This window comes from Stegodyphus dumicola, chromosome 2 (assembly GCF_044657685.1).
Source record: "Stegodyphus dumicola isolate Sdum_Otavi_A_Nest chromosome 2, ASM4465768v1".
NCBI lineage: Eukaryota > Metazoa > Arthropoda > Arachnida > Araneae > Eresidae > Stegodyphus > Stegodyphus dumicola.
The window spans coordinates 185,410,242-185,427,020 of NC_140769.1; the positions used below are offsets into that span (position 1 = coordinate 185,410,242).

At 30.4% G+C, this 16,779-nt stretch overlaps 1 protein-coding gene and 1 non-coding gene across 2 annotated transcripts in view; both read left to right on the plus strand.

Moving 5' to 3' along the window:
* LOC118195009 (endoplasmic reticulum-Golgi intermediate compartment protein 3-like) overlaps positions 1-15,905 on the plus strand; it is a 63,545-nt gene extending 47,640 nt beyond the window's left edge. Inside the window, exons 10-13 of the mRNA XM_085811517.1 lie at positions 12,471-12,535; positions 13,463-13,596; positions 13,977-14,032; positions 14,625-15,905. Of these exons, the coding sequence (XP_085667643.1) occupies positions 12,471-12,535; positions 13,463-13,596; positions 13,977-14,032; positions 14,625-14,701 (332 nt within the window). The 3' untranslated portion in view covers positions 14,702-15,905. The remainder of the gene's footprint in view (positions 1-12,470; positions 12,536-13,462; positions 13,597-13,976; positions 14,033-14,624) is intronic.
* Positions 11,051-11,122, plus strand: TRNAP-CGG (transfer RNA proline (anticodon CGG)). Its single transcript has one exon. It is a non-coding gene; the product is annotated as a tRNA-Pro (tRNA).
* Positions 15,906-16,779: the final 874 nt, after the last annotated feature.

Here is a 16,779-nt window from a genome sequence, read left to right on the forward strand (position 1 = left end):
TAACTACCCCTTCCCCTTTTTTTAACTTTGCCTTCCCTTGCTTCAACTTTGTATGCAAGGGAAGGCAAAAGCATTTGCAAGTTTTTGGATAATTTTGATGTCAGTTAAGAATGGACTAGAAAATATATTAAATATGTATAAAGATTACATTTCCAGTTTGGAAGACAGATACCATGTTATGGTGCAACTGGTCCACAATTATGTTCAGATAGTGTGCATTTTTTATGGTCTTTTCTACCACAACTAAGAATACAAGAGCCGCCCATGAGAATGTCCCCCAGAGCATATACTACCACCACTAGCCTGTGTATGCCTTGCTGTTTGGGGGGAAGCAACTCTTTGCCTGGAAGGCGGCGCACCCTGATATGATCATCGATATGATAAATGAGAAATACAAATTCATCTGACAATGCAAATGTCTTCCACTTATCCATGGTCCAGTCTAAATGTTCTCAGGCCTGCCGTGGGCATAGTTAACAATGAGGCTTGCTCAACAGAGGCACACAAGTGGAATGTCTGCCACACAGTCTCATATCCAACAGTGACCACTGAATTGCGTGTTGCAAAACACTTGCAGTTGGACCTGCATTGTATTGTGCTGTCAGTTAAGCCACTCGTCTGGTGCTGATTTTGCTGTACCAAGTGGGATAGTCTCCCGCATCCTTTTTCTTTAATGACGTGGACTTTCAACACCTTGGCGTCTACTGCTGGTTTCACAATCATTTATCTGCTGCAATAAACATTAGGTGTTTGCATTGCTATACATGCTCAGCTAGTGAACACTGGAAATTTTGTTATGGGAAAGTAAGAGCAATAAGTGTTTGAGTTAAAATTAAAGCAAAATAACAGAGAATTACAAATATTGGCAGCATGGTGCTTTCTGGACTAGTTTAATTTATGCAAATCAGTATGTTAGTGTAAAAAAGCATAAATTAACTTGATTATATTATTTCCAACAATAACTTTTGTCAAAAATAATATGTGCAGTACTGTGTTAATCAGTACTCAGCATTTTTTTAGAGTAAATTAATGTTATTAATTCTTCTCTTAGTTTAGCTGGAATGTTTATAACAGTGTTTTTTAATATTTTTGATAAGTAGAACTCTTTTTTTTTAATGTTCACTTTCTTTGAGGAACCTATAAGCTTTCTTCAATAGTATAGTTTTAATGCAGTGTTCTGTAGACGGATCATTTGCCAACAAAAATGACAATTTCTTCAAATTATCTGTTTTTGTTTCAAAAAGTATTTTCAGAATTAACCCAAATGGTATTGCTTTCTATTGTTGCAGATATACTTAATACTAGGCTTTATGACTTAAAAGTTTAATTCTCATGTCAGATTTGAAATCAAGTCTCGTGTGGCATTTATTTTATTTCTCGTGTGATACAAAGCTGAGAACCACATTTTGCACAAACACATAGTTGCAACTTGCAAACGTTCCAGCACAGCCTTTTGTGACAATTGGGAATATTCATCTTTTAAACTACGTCAGAGTTCCACTAGTGGCATTATTTTTTTTTTCAACAATCGGTCAAATATGATTTCAATAAAAGTTTTGCATTCTGCTGACATGGTCAAAGGTTGTGCATTTACAATAAATGAGTTTTTAATCCACAGTTTATTTCTATATTAATCTGCTGTTCGTTTGGAAAATAGTAATTAAAATCTTCACTCGACCTTTTCAAGTGTTGAATAATTTATTCAATAAATGTCAACTCTGTCCTATTTCAACTCTGTCCTCTTATGAAAAGCCTTTTATTTGTTGTAAAGCAGTCAAAGTTGTTGGAGTACAATTCTGTCTTTTTCTTGAAAGCAAGAATTTTTTCATGAGCAGTAAATACATTTACTTGTTTGCCCTGAAGTTCATTGATTTTTGTAAAAATGCTGCTTAAACAGACAGTTTTAATCAGCCAATTTCTATCAATTCGAAATTGTGTTCTGGGGAAAAAAAAAAAAAAAAGCACACTTCACCTCTGAGCTAAAAAATAATGGACTTTGTATATTTTCTTGAGATAACAATCTGACTTCAGTATGTAAAAGAAAAGATGTATGTATACTTCCCCTCACATGTTATTTTGAATAAATGAATATTTAGTGGCCGAGGTTTAATGAAGTTAATGATTTGGAAGACCTTATGAAGAGTAATTTTGTAACTGGGGATATTTTTTTTTGCAGCAAGTACCTCCCTATAGATCTTACAGTGGCTACAAGAACAGTTTTGGCAATATTTTTAATAAGCTATACAGCTTCATTAATTATGCCACATTAGTACATATATCAATGATATCAATGCAATTGTCCCGTGGTATTTTATTCTCTTCAAGAAAAGAATTTAGGAGACTCCAGTAGTACATGTTGATACAAATTTGCATAACAGAAAATTTTCCAGTAATGTATTTTCATGCTGATACCTAATAATGATAATTAATATTGTAAGTGCAGCTACATCTGTAGATTCATCCATTTATGAAAATTTTCATGATTTCGGATAAAAATGCTAGATCCTGATTGCTAAATCTCTGATATGCTGAGCTACAATGTCATTGGAACGTGGAACCTTAGCTACTTCTTTTGCTGTTTTTTCATTTAACAAACATTTTATCACTTCCATAGCAGAAAAATTGAGTAAGCTTCATTGCATTGAGCTGTCTGATAGCTAACTAAATAGGAAGCCTCAGTTGTTTTTTCATTCATTGTTTTTGTGGTTTTAAACAGAAACCTTTGTACTTCTAAGAGTTTGTCACATTTTCAAAAGAATTCAACATTTTTTCTTTTTGCTCACCATGAACAGATTCCAAATAACAAAATGGGTTATCTAGAATAATAGAGTTATTTGGGGAGAAGTTTGCTGCATATAACACACTGAGGATTACCATTATTGTTCATGAATTCTAAAGATATATAACTTTCATTATACTTACTAAATTTTTTAATAACTCTTCTGAATTGATTATTTAAAGAAACATTAACTGGTCTAACTCCTTTTAGGACGATTTTATTTGTATTACTCTCATTATTACTGTGGTGTCTTCGTTTTGAAGTGTTGAGTTATTTAATTCGCAGTAGTTATCTTTTCTGATGGAATGTGAACCTTTCTTTGTCTTGGAAGGTTCTGATTCACAACAATGGAATTGAGGTAGGTCCCTTTAGATTCAGTTCTTGAAGTGTTATGATTTTGTATGTGATAGGAAGTTTTGAATTTATAGTGGTGATTTGATTATTTATTACTCATTTTTCCATAAAAACTGCAAAAACTTTCGATCCTCCTCTACTATGCCAATCTCTAAAAATGCTCTCTGAATATCAGCACAAAACGCAATTAAGTGATACCGAAATCTTAAAATAATCCTGAGCTAATCTGGATTAACCACTTGCGTTATGACTAAACTTCACGGTTGCGGTGCCGTGCACTACAACATAACAAGCAGTAAAGTGTCTTTTTTGCCACTCCGTGTCTGTGAGTGCAATCCAGATATGTAACTCGAGAAATAAACAATCTCGTTGTTAGGCGACGTGTGCACCACGTTATTTTCATTTTTGCGATAAATGCCTATCGACTTGGTGTTCACGTCGCTTGCGGTTTGAGACAAAAGCATCTTGACGTGCGTGGCACATCTTTTTAGCATAAGTGGTTAAGGTTGGGACTACTATCTAAACAATCATTAACCATCCCTTAACTGCTCATTAATTATTTCTTTATAAAGAAAATACAGATGCGGATCATGCCTAAATTTATTATTTAAGCTTATCAAACGTCTTTCTGCAACTTCATAATTACTGTTCAATGTTTTACAAACCTCCTTCCATAATAATTTAGTTTCATACCTCCCATTTTTAAACGTGGTACTTCTTTCAAACATATCTATGACATCAGCATCTGATAGCGAAATTTCCTTTTCTTGATTTATTTCTATAGTCTTCAAATCCCATAAATTCCGAACTCTTTCAAAATCTGTTTGTTCCTTCACAGAGATATGGTTTACACAAGTCTTATCATACTAATAATTGCCATGATTATTTGATCCCATTTTCTTACCTTGGATTACAAACCCAAACAAACTGTCTGTGATAACTAATCGTTTTCCTAATCTTATGTTTCTTTCATATAAAATTTCCCAAGTGTAATCTGAGCCGATCAACATTTGTATCTCCTTCGTATTTCCAATGTCAGCCAATTCTATTCCCTTAGAGCCATATTTCTGACCCACTTTGAAAAACTTCTATGTGATCATGCCTAATCGCATCAATTACCACTGTTTCTATGCTGAGTTTTTTACTTGGGTTGGTTCTATTCCGCAAATCAAGTTAAACTATAAGGTTTACGCTTACTACCAAACCGATATATTTCAAAGTTTCACATCTGGTAGCCTTCAGTCCTAATGAATCCACAGTTTTCCTTCTTATAAAAGTTCTATTACTCCCGCCATCTATTAACACCCTCAAGATTTTGCTCTTTTTATTTGTTTTTACTATAGCGCTGAATGTTTGTAATAAACCGGGGATGACACTCTTGCACTTTAGGTTTTTTTTTACAGATTCCCTTTTACTTTCTTTGAAGCAATGCAATGTCTGTACCGTAGATAAATGATTGTCCATTTCTTTACCATTTGATTCAGCTGCATTATTTGTCGGTTCAGCCTTATCGCATATTAAATAATTGTGAGGTTTACATATTTTGCAGAATTGGTCCTTTTTCCAGCAAAATTTCAACGTATGTCGACGTTTCAGACAAATGTAACATCGCCCCTGTGATTTTAACGAATTTCTTTTTTCTTTTAATGGTAAAGGACATTTATGTATTTCGTGAGATTTATTCGAACAAAAACTACATATTTCATTCCCTACGGTTGTTAAAGCAGCTGCTTTTGGAATGCCCACTTTTGAAATGTTTCGTTTTGAGTTTACATAATTTTTCTGATAATTTTGACCTGCTCCTTATAGCATTATAGTCAATTGTCCTTGCTCATTATCCAGACTTGAATGAGCTTACCAGCATGTTCATTGACGTAATAGAATTTGAAAGTGTTGCTGCTGAAGAAATATTAAAGTTTTATATAGCTAGTGCAATGCCAATAGCCCATTTAAAACAACTTGGTTTTCTTGATAATTTTCTAGGGAGGGGGGGAACCCTCTTGCCGGTTGCAACTTATAAGGCTGCTGTAATGCTTGGCCAAAACTTAACATCTTCGAAAAATTTCATTTAGACATAGATAAAACATTTCTGTGTGATATGTAACAAACAGAGACTTCCCGTCACAAGTAAAGTACTTCAAATTCTTTATCGATAAACTATAATGCAAGTTCCCTAAAAATGCAAGATTATGTGAAACAGTTTGATAGTGCTGTTTTAAGCTATTAGATGACCATCTTCCAATTTTAGATGTACTTTTACCCTCTGGCAAAATTTTAAGGCTTCAGTTGCCTACTTTGAAATTGCTAAAATAATTAAGAATAGAAGCAGAACTGAACAAAACTTGTAGTAATGGACAGTGGCAATCTACAAAATTTTGTCCCCTTCAGTAATTTTCACAGCATTGTGAAATAATATAGCTTGATTGTGGTTGAACTAAAGCCACATTTTTTATGTGTCATTTTCAAAAAAGTGGATTCGTGGACATTTATCTTGTGATAAAAAGTATGATTTTAATGGTTCGTAGATTTTTGGTTTTTTACAGCTGGTAAAAAAGCTAACCACCTTGTTCACAAAATCATGCTTTCACAGAAATCCTTTAAACTTTCAACACACACAGTATATATGTATAAAAATATGAATAAATTTTTGCAATAATATCCTCTATATCAACTGGAAGTAAGTCAGATACTGTTTGAATAGTATTGTGTAGAATGTATGCTGCATAGCCTACTCCAATAATTTTTTTGGTTCAAATGTTTTAAGTTTCGTAAAAACATTATTCATGCCTCTTCTAGCTTTTCCACCAAAATTTGCATTACTGTTATCCGCATAATAGGTGATAATTTTATTGTTCAAATTATTCTTTATTAAAATACAGTCAAAAGTCTTTAATCCGGACTCGTCGGGACTTCGGTGATTCCGGATTAGGGGTTTTTCCGGATTATAGATCATCAGTTTAAACCTGGTAAGATGGCATGCAGAAATTATAAAATTAAAAATATGAAACCGTAATTTATGAAATAAAGAGCACTTATGATCTAAAGGGCATCAAAATTTACAAAAAAATAGCTTAATATTTATTTGTTTACTTTATTAAACATTTCTTTCAACGCACACATGCATAAGGCATACATTACGCATAGTCGAAATTAGAAAATTGCAACCAGAAAACTATTTGATTTGTATTCGTGATATTTATAATGACGAGGAATTTGATTTCAATCAAAGACGGAGTACATCGAGATGAAATACTACATTTAGTAAGGAATTATAAGTCAAATAAAATAAAAATATCTGCACTGAAGATAAGGATAGTGCTGACAGATCAACTTTCAGTTCATTGTGCGCCATGACGTTCCTCTCCCCCCCCCTCGGAATGGTTAGAGAAACAAAAGATATGCCTTAATCCATTTTTTGCAGCAATTCTACTTTTTCTTTGATGGACATCGAAAAATGCTTTCGCTTTGTAGGTCCTTTGGCAGCTCCAGAATCGAAAATTCTTTTTGACATAATCAAAAGTTCAAGCTTACTTTTATGAAATTGCTCTAACAATCTGCAAAAAAAAAATAAACTGGGTCCACTTATAAGATTAAGGAACAACGCAATCTGCAACATTAACTGAAATAGATAATTTTAGCTTAGCTTATACAGACCGTTATACATTAAACGAGCATGCGTAAAGGTATTATGCGCATGCATAGATGCATTATGCGTTTACGCATGCACAGAAAGTTTGTAACTTTGAGATCCGAATTATAGATCATCCCGGATTAAAGACTTTTGACTGTAATACTTACTGAATGAAAAATTATTTATGAAGTTTCACCCGGCAATGAAACAAAATCTAATAATCTAATTTTAATTCCTGTTTCTGAATCAAAAAATCTAACAGTTGTGGGAAATAATGTTAAATCTTTGTGGTTCAAAGCATCAGAATATGTGGATATAAATGTGCATTTATCGAATTCTTTTTGCAATTGTTAAAACAAATATGGTGGAAAAACATTACAAATAATTGCTTTGGTTTCGTCCTTGCACATGCAAATTTTTTGTTGTATAATGTTTTGATCATTTGCGATGTACAATCCATTAATCTGAAACACTGATTGTGGTTTATGGTGTGAAAAGCAAATAGCCCTTCAGCTATTGCTAACTGTTCCTCTGTGTTGCCAAAGCTAGCACTGTGAAAAAACTGTTCTATTTTAGACGAGGAATCAGCATTATTTTCTGTGCCTTTTTGTAGTTAGATATTTAATAATATCGTTTTTTCTGCCATGAGAGACCGAAAATTCAGTGTTGCATTTTTGACACCGTACCATATAGTCTATTTGGGTTTTTTTAATAAGTGGAAATTATCTGCTTAGCTCCTCATTAAATTTGCATTATCTTTTTTACTCATATTTTATTTTATGGGTAAATACTATAAATAAATAATTTACTACATTGGCTAAAAATAAGTACTAAATTTTACTTTATTGACCGTTACGCTGTGGCTGTGCTTACTTCCTTCATCATTTAAATAATGAGTCGGACATCAAACTGAAAACAACAAACCGCACTGTCTAACAGCAGTCCACACTTATCTGCATTAGGACAAGACCAGTCACCCAGACGGTATAGTGATTAGGAGAGCATACTATGGTACCGAAGGGCCCAGGTTCGAATCCCGGAGAAGACACAAATGTTTGTAAATGTATAGTGTTGGTGCTGCATGGCGGCACTCTAAATATGCGGTGAGCCAAAAGTCCTTGCGTGGATTGGTGAGGAATCTCCGTATCCCCCCCGGGGTGCTCTCCCTCAAAATTGGGGGTGGAACTTCTTTTGGAGTAGGCTCTGGTAATCATTGTTCCATGTAATGTAAACACAACAACAATAAGACGAGTCCAATACGGATTTGATTTATGTCGATACAGACAGAAAAAAAATGGTGTCACAGAAGTATGAACTCTTTATGAACATGACGTTTGCCCTTCAACAACTATTCCACACGTGCACAAAATGGTATTAAGGTTCAATTTGCTTCGACAGCTATTTCGTGCATGCACAACTGCTTCCCGCCTAATTTAGTTTACTCTGCATGCATTATATGTGTTTTTTGTTTATGTATTTTTATTTCTTTATATTCGCTATGATTAATAAATACAGTACAAAGTCTTTAATCCGTCGAGACTTCGGCGATTCCGGATTATAGATCATCAATTTAAATCTGATAAGATGTTATAAATTATAAAATTAAGAAATTATAAAATTAAAAATATGAAACCATAATTTATGAAATAAAGAGCAATTATTATCTAAAGGGTATCAAAATTTACAGAAAAAAGCTTAATATTTATTTGTTTACTTTATTAAACATTTCTTTCAATGTAAGTTGTTTAAGTTGCTTCGTTTTATGTGCTAATACTTTCTCTTTAATTCTATGAACAGACATAATTTCTTGTTCAGTTACAAAGTTCCGCTGTTCAAGTCCTATAATTGCTGTGCTGAGAATACTGACTAACTTGTCAATCAAAATTTTTTCATTTGCACTAACCTCTCTGTCACTTTCTTCATGCCTTTATCCATTTTTTGCAGCAATTCCACTTTTTGTTTGATGGAGATCGAAACATGCGTTCGCTTTGTAGATCCTTTAGCAGCTCCAGAATCGGAAACTCTTTTTGACATAATCAAAAGTTCAAGCTTACATTTTATAAAATTGCTCTAACAGTCTGCAAAAATTAATAAGCCGAATCCAGTTAGAAGATTAAGGAACGATGCAATCTGCAACATTAACTGAAATAGATAATTAGGTAATTTTAACCTAGCTTATACCGTCTGTTATACATTAAACGTGTATGCTTAAATGTATTATGCGCATGCATAAAGGCATTATGTGCATGCGTAGCGTTTATACATGTGCAGAAAGTTTGTAGTGTTGAGGTCTGGATTATAGATCATTCCGGATTATGAACGTCTGGATTAAAAACTTTGTACTGTAATAGGTAGCATATTTAAATTAAAAAATGCAGATATTTTCTAAAAACCCGGACATTGTTAAAAATCGGCGGGATGTGTGGTTACTGTACCCATATCTCAAATAGCTTTAGGGCCTTATCAAATATAAATCTGGCTCTGGGAGTATCTGCTAATTCACAGGCTGCTGAAATAATAATAATTCAATCTGCTGAATATAATGTGCAGATGACAAAGAAAAAAGTCTGCCTTAGTGGAAGGATAGAAAATTTCTGCCCTTTTTCTTAAAATGAATGAAAAATAATATATTTGCATACTTTAGTAAGAATATATTTGCTAATGTTAACTCACTTGGCATCTTTGATAAATTAATTTTAGGACTAGATTAAAATTTAATTTGTAAACTTGTTTAATATCTTACCTTTTAACATTAAAAAAACCTAAAAGAGGATTTTTAAAAGAACGCAAAATTTTTCCATGTAGGGAAAAATTACGATATGGAAACACATATTTTCAGTTGAAACAATAATCTTTAGCATTTATGGTATAATAGATTTTTAAAAAAAATCTTGTAAATTTTACCAAATAAAATATAATTCCAATAAGATAACATCTTTGAGCATGTTGTTGTGACTGTAAATTTGGCAGTTGTTTAGTTCATCCTGAAACAAAGATATGTTCTAAACATCCACATTTAATTTCCCTCCTTTTATTAAATTACTTGCTCTAAGTTGTACTAAGGCAAGTAAATCTCAGACATAAAATATAAAAACAACACAGAGATACTACAAGTTTACTAAAACATAAAAATACAAAGCTAAACACATAAAAGAAAATTTAAATGCTAAAAAAAAATTTCTAGAAAATAAAGAACTCTTTTCTGCTGTGCACAAATTCATATAATGTGAAACCTGTGGAACATGTCTGGCAACAGAGATTGGAATATAGAGTTCAGAAACAGAATATTTCTCCGAGATTGGTAATAAAACTTGAGTAGAGCAAAAATAGGTAAAAAATAATGAAAAAAAACTATGCCAAAAAGATTAAATTATATTAAAAAATAATTATAGCAATCCAATAAATCTTGAAAAATATATTTTTCTAGTTTTAATTTTATGAAAAATCCAGACTTTCTTTGATGAGTGTCATTTTTTTTCTTGTAATGTGTGTTAATACTCGATTTATGCTCAATTAGTTTTATAAGATCTGCAGAGAAGTATCAAGGATCTTGGATCATATCTTTGCTTCTGGTTTCAACTACTAAGCCGTATAATGATTAATTACTTCTAACCAGCAATTAATCATTATACCAGAGGCCATTAAAATTTTTAAAAACTAGAGGTGTGTGTAATAAAATACACCACGCCCGAAGGCAAGAATCAATACTTGAGTAAACTCAGTAAATAAGCATTTGAAGGCATAATTAAGCAATTGGTGAGAAGTCTAGAAAAGCAATATTATGGCAATAGGCAAGTAATCTTTGAGGATGTATGAGCAGGAGAAAAAGAAGTATCAAATGCCTTCAAAATGAAATATATTAGATTTAAAAATCCTTACCCCCTTCATTGAATGTTGGGTGTATTGGGTAATCTGTATAAATATAATTATTGTGCGATTATTGGAAGAAACTGTTTTATAAAAATGGTAGGGTGCTAACATTCTTTATTGATAATTTTCAATAGATTTCAAGTTAATCAAGAACTGAAAATCCGCTGCTAAGAGTACATTTTTGGAACTTTCTCATATCGCCATTTTGTACGAATTTTTATATTAGCCTTATTAAGCATGTGAGATTTTAAACTATAATGAAGTATTAATAACAAATTAGTGATAATTGATATTCGATTTAAACTTATCAGTATTTCTCGGAGGAAGATGTTTCGTATACTCCTTCGTGTCGTAGCGTTTCGCAATTGTATGGGAATAACTGAAATCAGTTGCAGTTTTCTGGAAGAATGGATGTCGGCTCAGTGGTCTAGGGGTATGATTCTCGCTTCGGGTGCGAGAGGTCCCGGGTTCAAATCCCGGCTGAGCCCTGTATAAGTGTCTTTTTTGAACAGCCAATACTCGAACTGAAATTATTTAATGCAAAATGTTTGTTTCCAAATTATTAAAGAAAATATAAATTTTAAAATTCATTAAGGGAAAAAAATATCTTTTACAAATACCGATATAATTTTTATTCCAAATGTTGGGTGTAAAAAAAACTTGAAAGTGATTATGCTAATATTCAGGTTTATTATCATTTTGTGGAAAGAAAACAAAATTGAAGTATTAAATATATATATATTAAAAATGCCTGCCATTAATAGCAAAAATACGTTGATTGATTTTTGTATGTTACTTTTTTATTTGAAATCTTTTAAAAATTGTTAAGGAATAGAAATTAATTATTTATGAATTAAATTACGCTTCTTAATTAGTTAAACTAAAATTCATAATAAATAGCTGAATGCATTTTTTATAATTCTTCATTGAAGTAAAAGTTATTAGATAAGGACAAGGGGGCTACTAATTCTTGAATTAAAAGCAGGATTAATATCATGACTTTATTATTATTTACAGCAGAAGTTATCTGCATTGTAGAACTGTGAAAGATACTTTAGAACAGGGGTTCTCAACGGCTGATACGCAATAGAAAAATATGTGGTAAGCAAAGGAAAAGTATTTTTAACTATTAAATTTAAAAATCTCGTGAAGAAAAATTGATAGAAATTTCCTGTGATCGAACTCGAACTGAAGATTTCAAAAATAACACACTTGTCAACTTTTGTCTGAACCGAAAAATAAAGGTATTTCAAGTAAAGCTACTAAATTTTTAGTCCCTTTTTGAACAACCTATTTGTGTGAACAGAGATTTTCTTCCATGTTATATTTTAAAAAAATTAAAAGTTGATCCTAATTTGCGGTTAAAACTAAGTCAAATAAGACTAGACTCAAGGAAATTTATCTCTCTTAAACAGGCCCCAAATTTCGCACTAAATTTTACAATTAAAGTAGTATAACTTAAATTTTAATAATAAATGGTAACCCATTTTTAATCTAATATATTTTTATGTATGCATATTTAATGCAAATAGCCAATAGGTTGTGCAAATGGCACAATATATTTATGTTTAATATTTCTATTGAGAAACTGAAAAATAATCATTGTAAAATGTAGCGATGGTACTTCAGTTTTTATTTAGATGGTACGCCTTAGTCGAAAGTTTGAGAACCGCTGCTTAAGCTGCTGATAAATATTTTCACATGTGATTTGTGCTGCCATCTATCGTTGGAACTTTCATCTGAGTCACTTAAAAAGTATTTGTGTTTTGTGATGTTTCATAGCTTGTTTAATACTTATGCGAATTAATTTTTAATTCGTATCTTTATCTGTCATAGGTGGTATGATGTTCCAATATTATGTAAAAATAGTGCCTACAATGTATGCTCGTGCTGATGGACAGGTAGTGGCATTTTTGTGATACTTTCTTGCATTGGTTTTATTAAATTGTATAACAAATATTTTTGTAATTAATAATATGAGATGATAAGGTTATCCATTTTTCGATACTTATTTAATTAAATAATTTGTAACTGTTATGTTATTAAGTGTTATCCCAGATTCTAAATTTTCTTCTTCTGGTAGGGCTGTTAAGTCTTCTTCAATCTTCAATTGATTGTTGCCCAGTTGCTGCAAAATTTAAAAAAAAAAAATGTTTTTTTTTTTTTTTTTTTTTTTTTTTTTTTTTTTTTTTTTTTTTAAATGACAGTATATATATTAATATAAAAACTAAGGGTTGTTTTGAATGGATTTAATCCATTTAAAGCAGTTCTTTTTTTAAAATAGTATAAATACAGGCCCAATACCAGATATCTTCAACGAGTGCAGCATACTAGACAGCTGAATTTGAGAGCAGTAAAGGCAAAACGCCTAGTGCTGCCAAGCCTTATATATAATTTTGAATTAAAGGATAAACAATTTATCAATGTTCTTTTAATGTACAATTTATTGTAATTAATTTTTTAATGGTAATTCACGTAATTAACTTTCTCTAGAGAAATAAATAGAAAACCACAAGTGTATTTTATTCTGAAATTTTAAAATCCTTTAAAACTAGTAGTATATAAAATTTGTATTCGTCCCCCACCCAGTAATGTCATTTTCTATCATGTATAATTGCTGTTTTTCTTTGTTACCAAATATGAAATTTGTATTATTGTATGAAGTAATACTGATATTGAATAATAAAGTATATTTACCAGACTTCATTTTATGTAAAATGTAAACTTTTCATTCTGTTACTAATGAACTGAAGTTTTTATCCCCTTTTATGATTTCTTATTTATAGTTGCTTTGTATTATAATTAATTGATCTAATTTCAAATTTCAGACATTACATACAAACCAGTTTGCTGTGACTCGCCATCAGAAACAAGCCACTCTGTTTGGAGAGCAAGGACTTCCAGGATTATTTGTGATTTATGAATTAGCACCTCTTATGGTCAAATATGGTGAAAAACAAAAGTAAGTTTTTAGCTGTATAAATTTTGAACATACACTGGCATTTTATGTTAGCGGTTTATTTAAATATTGAACACTGAATAATAATTGTATTGTATGTACTTTAACAAATTTTATATTGTGTAATTAACTAACTGATGAATAAGGAATATTTGATCATTCACCAAATATAATTTTGATATTATTACTGCTTGTAATAAATGAATTAACAAAACGTGAATTCACTGAATGCATTATGACTGTAACTTTTTGCCCCCTTTAAGCAGCTACTCAGATTATCTTAATTTCATTTTAGAAATTTAAGAATGCTTATAATTTTTGAGTTACAAAGAATACTGCAATAAACAGTATCCATTGTTATAGAATCACTTAATGTCTTGCAGATCCTTCTTCCATTTTCTAACCAGTGTTTGCGCAATAGTCGGTGGTGTGTTCACAGGTAAGTTGGTATTATTATTATTAACAACACCTCAAAGGAGATTATTTCCAGTTTAGATGTAAAATAATATCCCAAAAAATTAAAATCTGTAGATGCCATCATATATTGGAAACTGATGGGTAAAGCATCTAGAAGCAGCATCTGTATCATAAATGCATCTTAGCAAGTATTGCCACTGTACAAAACATACGATTCTGATTAATTTTCCATTCACCGTCACACATATCTGATTCTCAGATTATTTCCATATGCCAAAGCATAAGATCTCTAGTTTATTTTTTTAATTTATTGAATCTGTTTTTGATTTATTTAAGCAATAAATGTACTTCTTAGTAATTTAAATCTTTATTTTTTAATCTTATCTAAGTGATATAATTTATTATTTGTGATATCATAAATTATGTAACTAGTAGAGTATACTTTTTAAATTTTTATAATTCTTTGGAATTTTTAATGGGGAAACTGTTCTTTAAAATACTAGATTGTAAAGGTTTTTAGATTGCAATTTTTTGAAATAATGATGCATTTTCACTTTTAAATAATGCATTAGAAGTAATCTTCCATCATCTTATATATTAAAAAAATTCTTCAGTTGCAGGAATGATAGATACAGCAATCTACCATTCTTCCAGAGTGATTCAGAAAATAGAACTGGGCAAAATCAGTTGATGTATGTTTTATTCCTAATCAATTTTTTAGGAATGCTGCAAACTTCCACAAAGATTTAGATTTATTAAGTTATCTTTGTTATTTCTCATTTAATTATAAATTTTATTTTTATTTATGATATTTTACATTTCAGCATATGAAATTAACTTGAAATTAGAACAGTGTGTAGTTTTTCAATGTAATAATACTTTTTTAAATTGTGATTTAATTTAATGTAAAAAATTTACGTTTGTAAAAGCTTGCTGTTATGTCAAAATTTCAATTTATTTTGAATACTCTTTCACCTTTTCTAGCTAAAATATACAAAGAGTTCAACATTTTCACAGTTTGCTTTTGTTATAAATTATTTGATGAAAATTTATTTAAAATATTGTGCATTCAAAAATTGATTATGTATGCAAATTATAAAATACATAATCTTATGAATTTAAATTGATAATTGATTTTAATAATTGTTTGAACTGTTTTAAAATCTGGTTTTAAAAGAATTGGCCACTTACAGATCTGAAGATAAAGTGCAGTTTACCATCAGTTCATAACTATTATAATTTATTTTCAATTTACAACAGCCATGAAATTTTTTTGAAAAATATTTCCTAAACTAATCAAATTTAAAAAAGCATTATTCAAACTGTAAAAAATAAACTTACGTTTAAAATATTTAACTTCATTCTTCCTTAAATATCTATCTTCATTTTTTATTTGATATGAAAAGAGTAATAAACAAATTATTGCTGTACAAAAATCTCATATCCTATGTTAACGATGAAGTAAATATAACTTCATTAAATTATTTTCATAGCATTGAATTTGTTTTACACTAAAAAAAAGTCTTCTGTTTTTTATTACAATAAATTTATATACTCACATTTCACATCTCAAATCATTGTGCAGTATGTTTAGCTGTTGTCAAAAAACTTTGTGTATGCATATCTTGTGAAACTGTTTCCTGTAAATGTTTACTTGCTGTTGTTGTAGACCTAAAATGTTATTTTTAACAAGAATGCTGTGATATATATATATATATAAATATGTACATATAAATGTACTTTTTGTATTGATAATTATTTTTCTTGTTCATTTAAGGTGAATAATTTAAATTGATATAATACTGACAGATGGAAATTTAATGAACTTCATTAATGTATCTGCTTTTCCTATATTTAAATTCTGCTTTTCCTATATATAAATTGACAAAACTACCCTTATGCTTTGATTCTTTCTCATGGTGTAAAATAATTTGATAGACTAACTTACCTTGGTAAATCGCAAAATTTTGTACTACTTCCTATCATACAAAAAAAAAAAGTTAAATGTTGTATAAGATAACCATTGTATATTTGAATTTCTCCAAAAAATATTTAATGTTTTCAGGGCTGAGATATTTTTTAAAGGAAGTATTTAAAACATGTTAAAGACATTTATAGTTATCTATTGCCTTTCTATTATATTACTTTCAGATATTACTGCTATTAGTAATGTGATGATTAAGTTAAAATTCTGCATGTATTTGCAAAAGGATTGAAAAGGCCGTTGAGAGATAATAGTGGAAAGAATACTGTGGAAATAAAAAAAATACTCCTTGAAAGCTATTTAAATATAATTAAATACATTCTGATACACATATCATTTAATGACCATTAAATTCCATTATTGTCTTAACTTTGCTGACTTTTCTAGTAAAAGTGCATTTATTCTTCCTCTACAAATATCCCAAATTATTCATCCAGCTTCTTAAATTTTATATACAAAAACAAGTCTTAAACTTATTTGTGCTAATTTAGCCTTCAGTTAGGAAAAGGGGTAAGAAAACAATTCACATAAAAAGTTAAATATGTATTTCTTAATGACACAGATGCTTGAATTCTTAGATACCATATAAATAAAATGTCTGCATCCAAAACATATTATGGTGATGAAAGTTTCTTTATGTTGAAATAGTAATAGTATAGCTTTTCTAATACATTTATATTTTTCTGCTCATGCCATTCATGCTTAAAAGAATTTTGATTTTGAAGTTCCTGTACTTATTTGTACTTGTCTCAGCACGTTTTTTTGAGGGGGTGAAGTCTTAATTT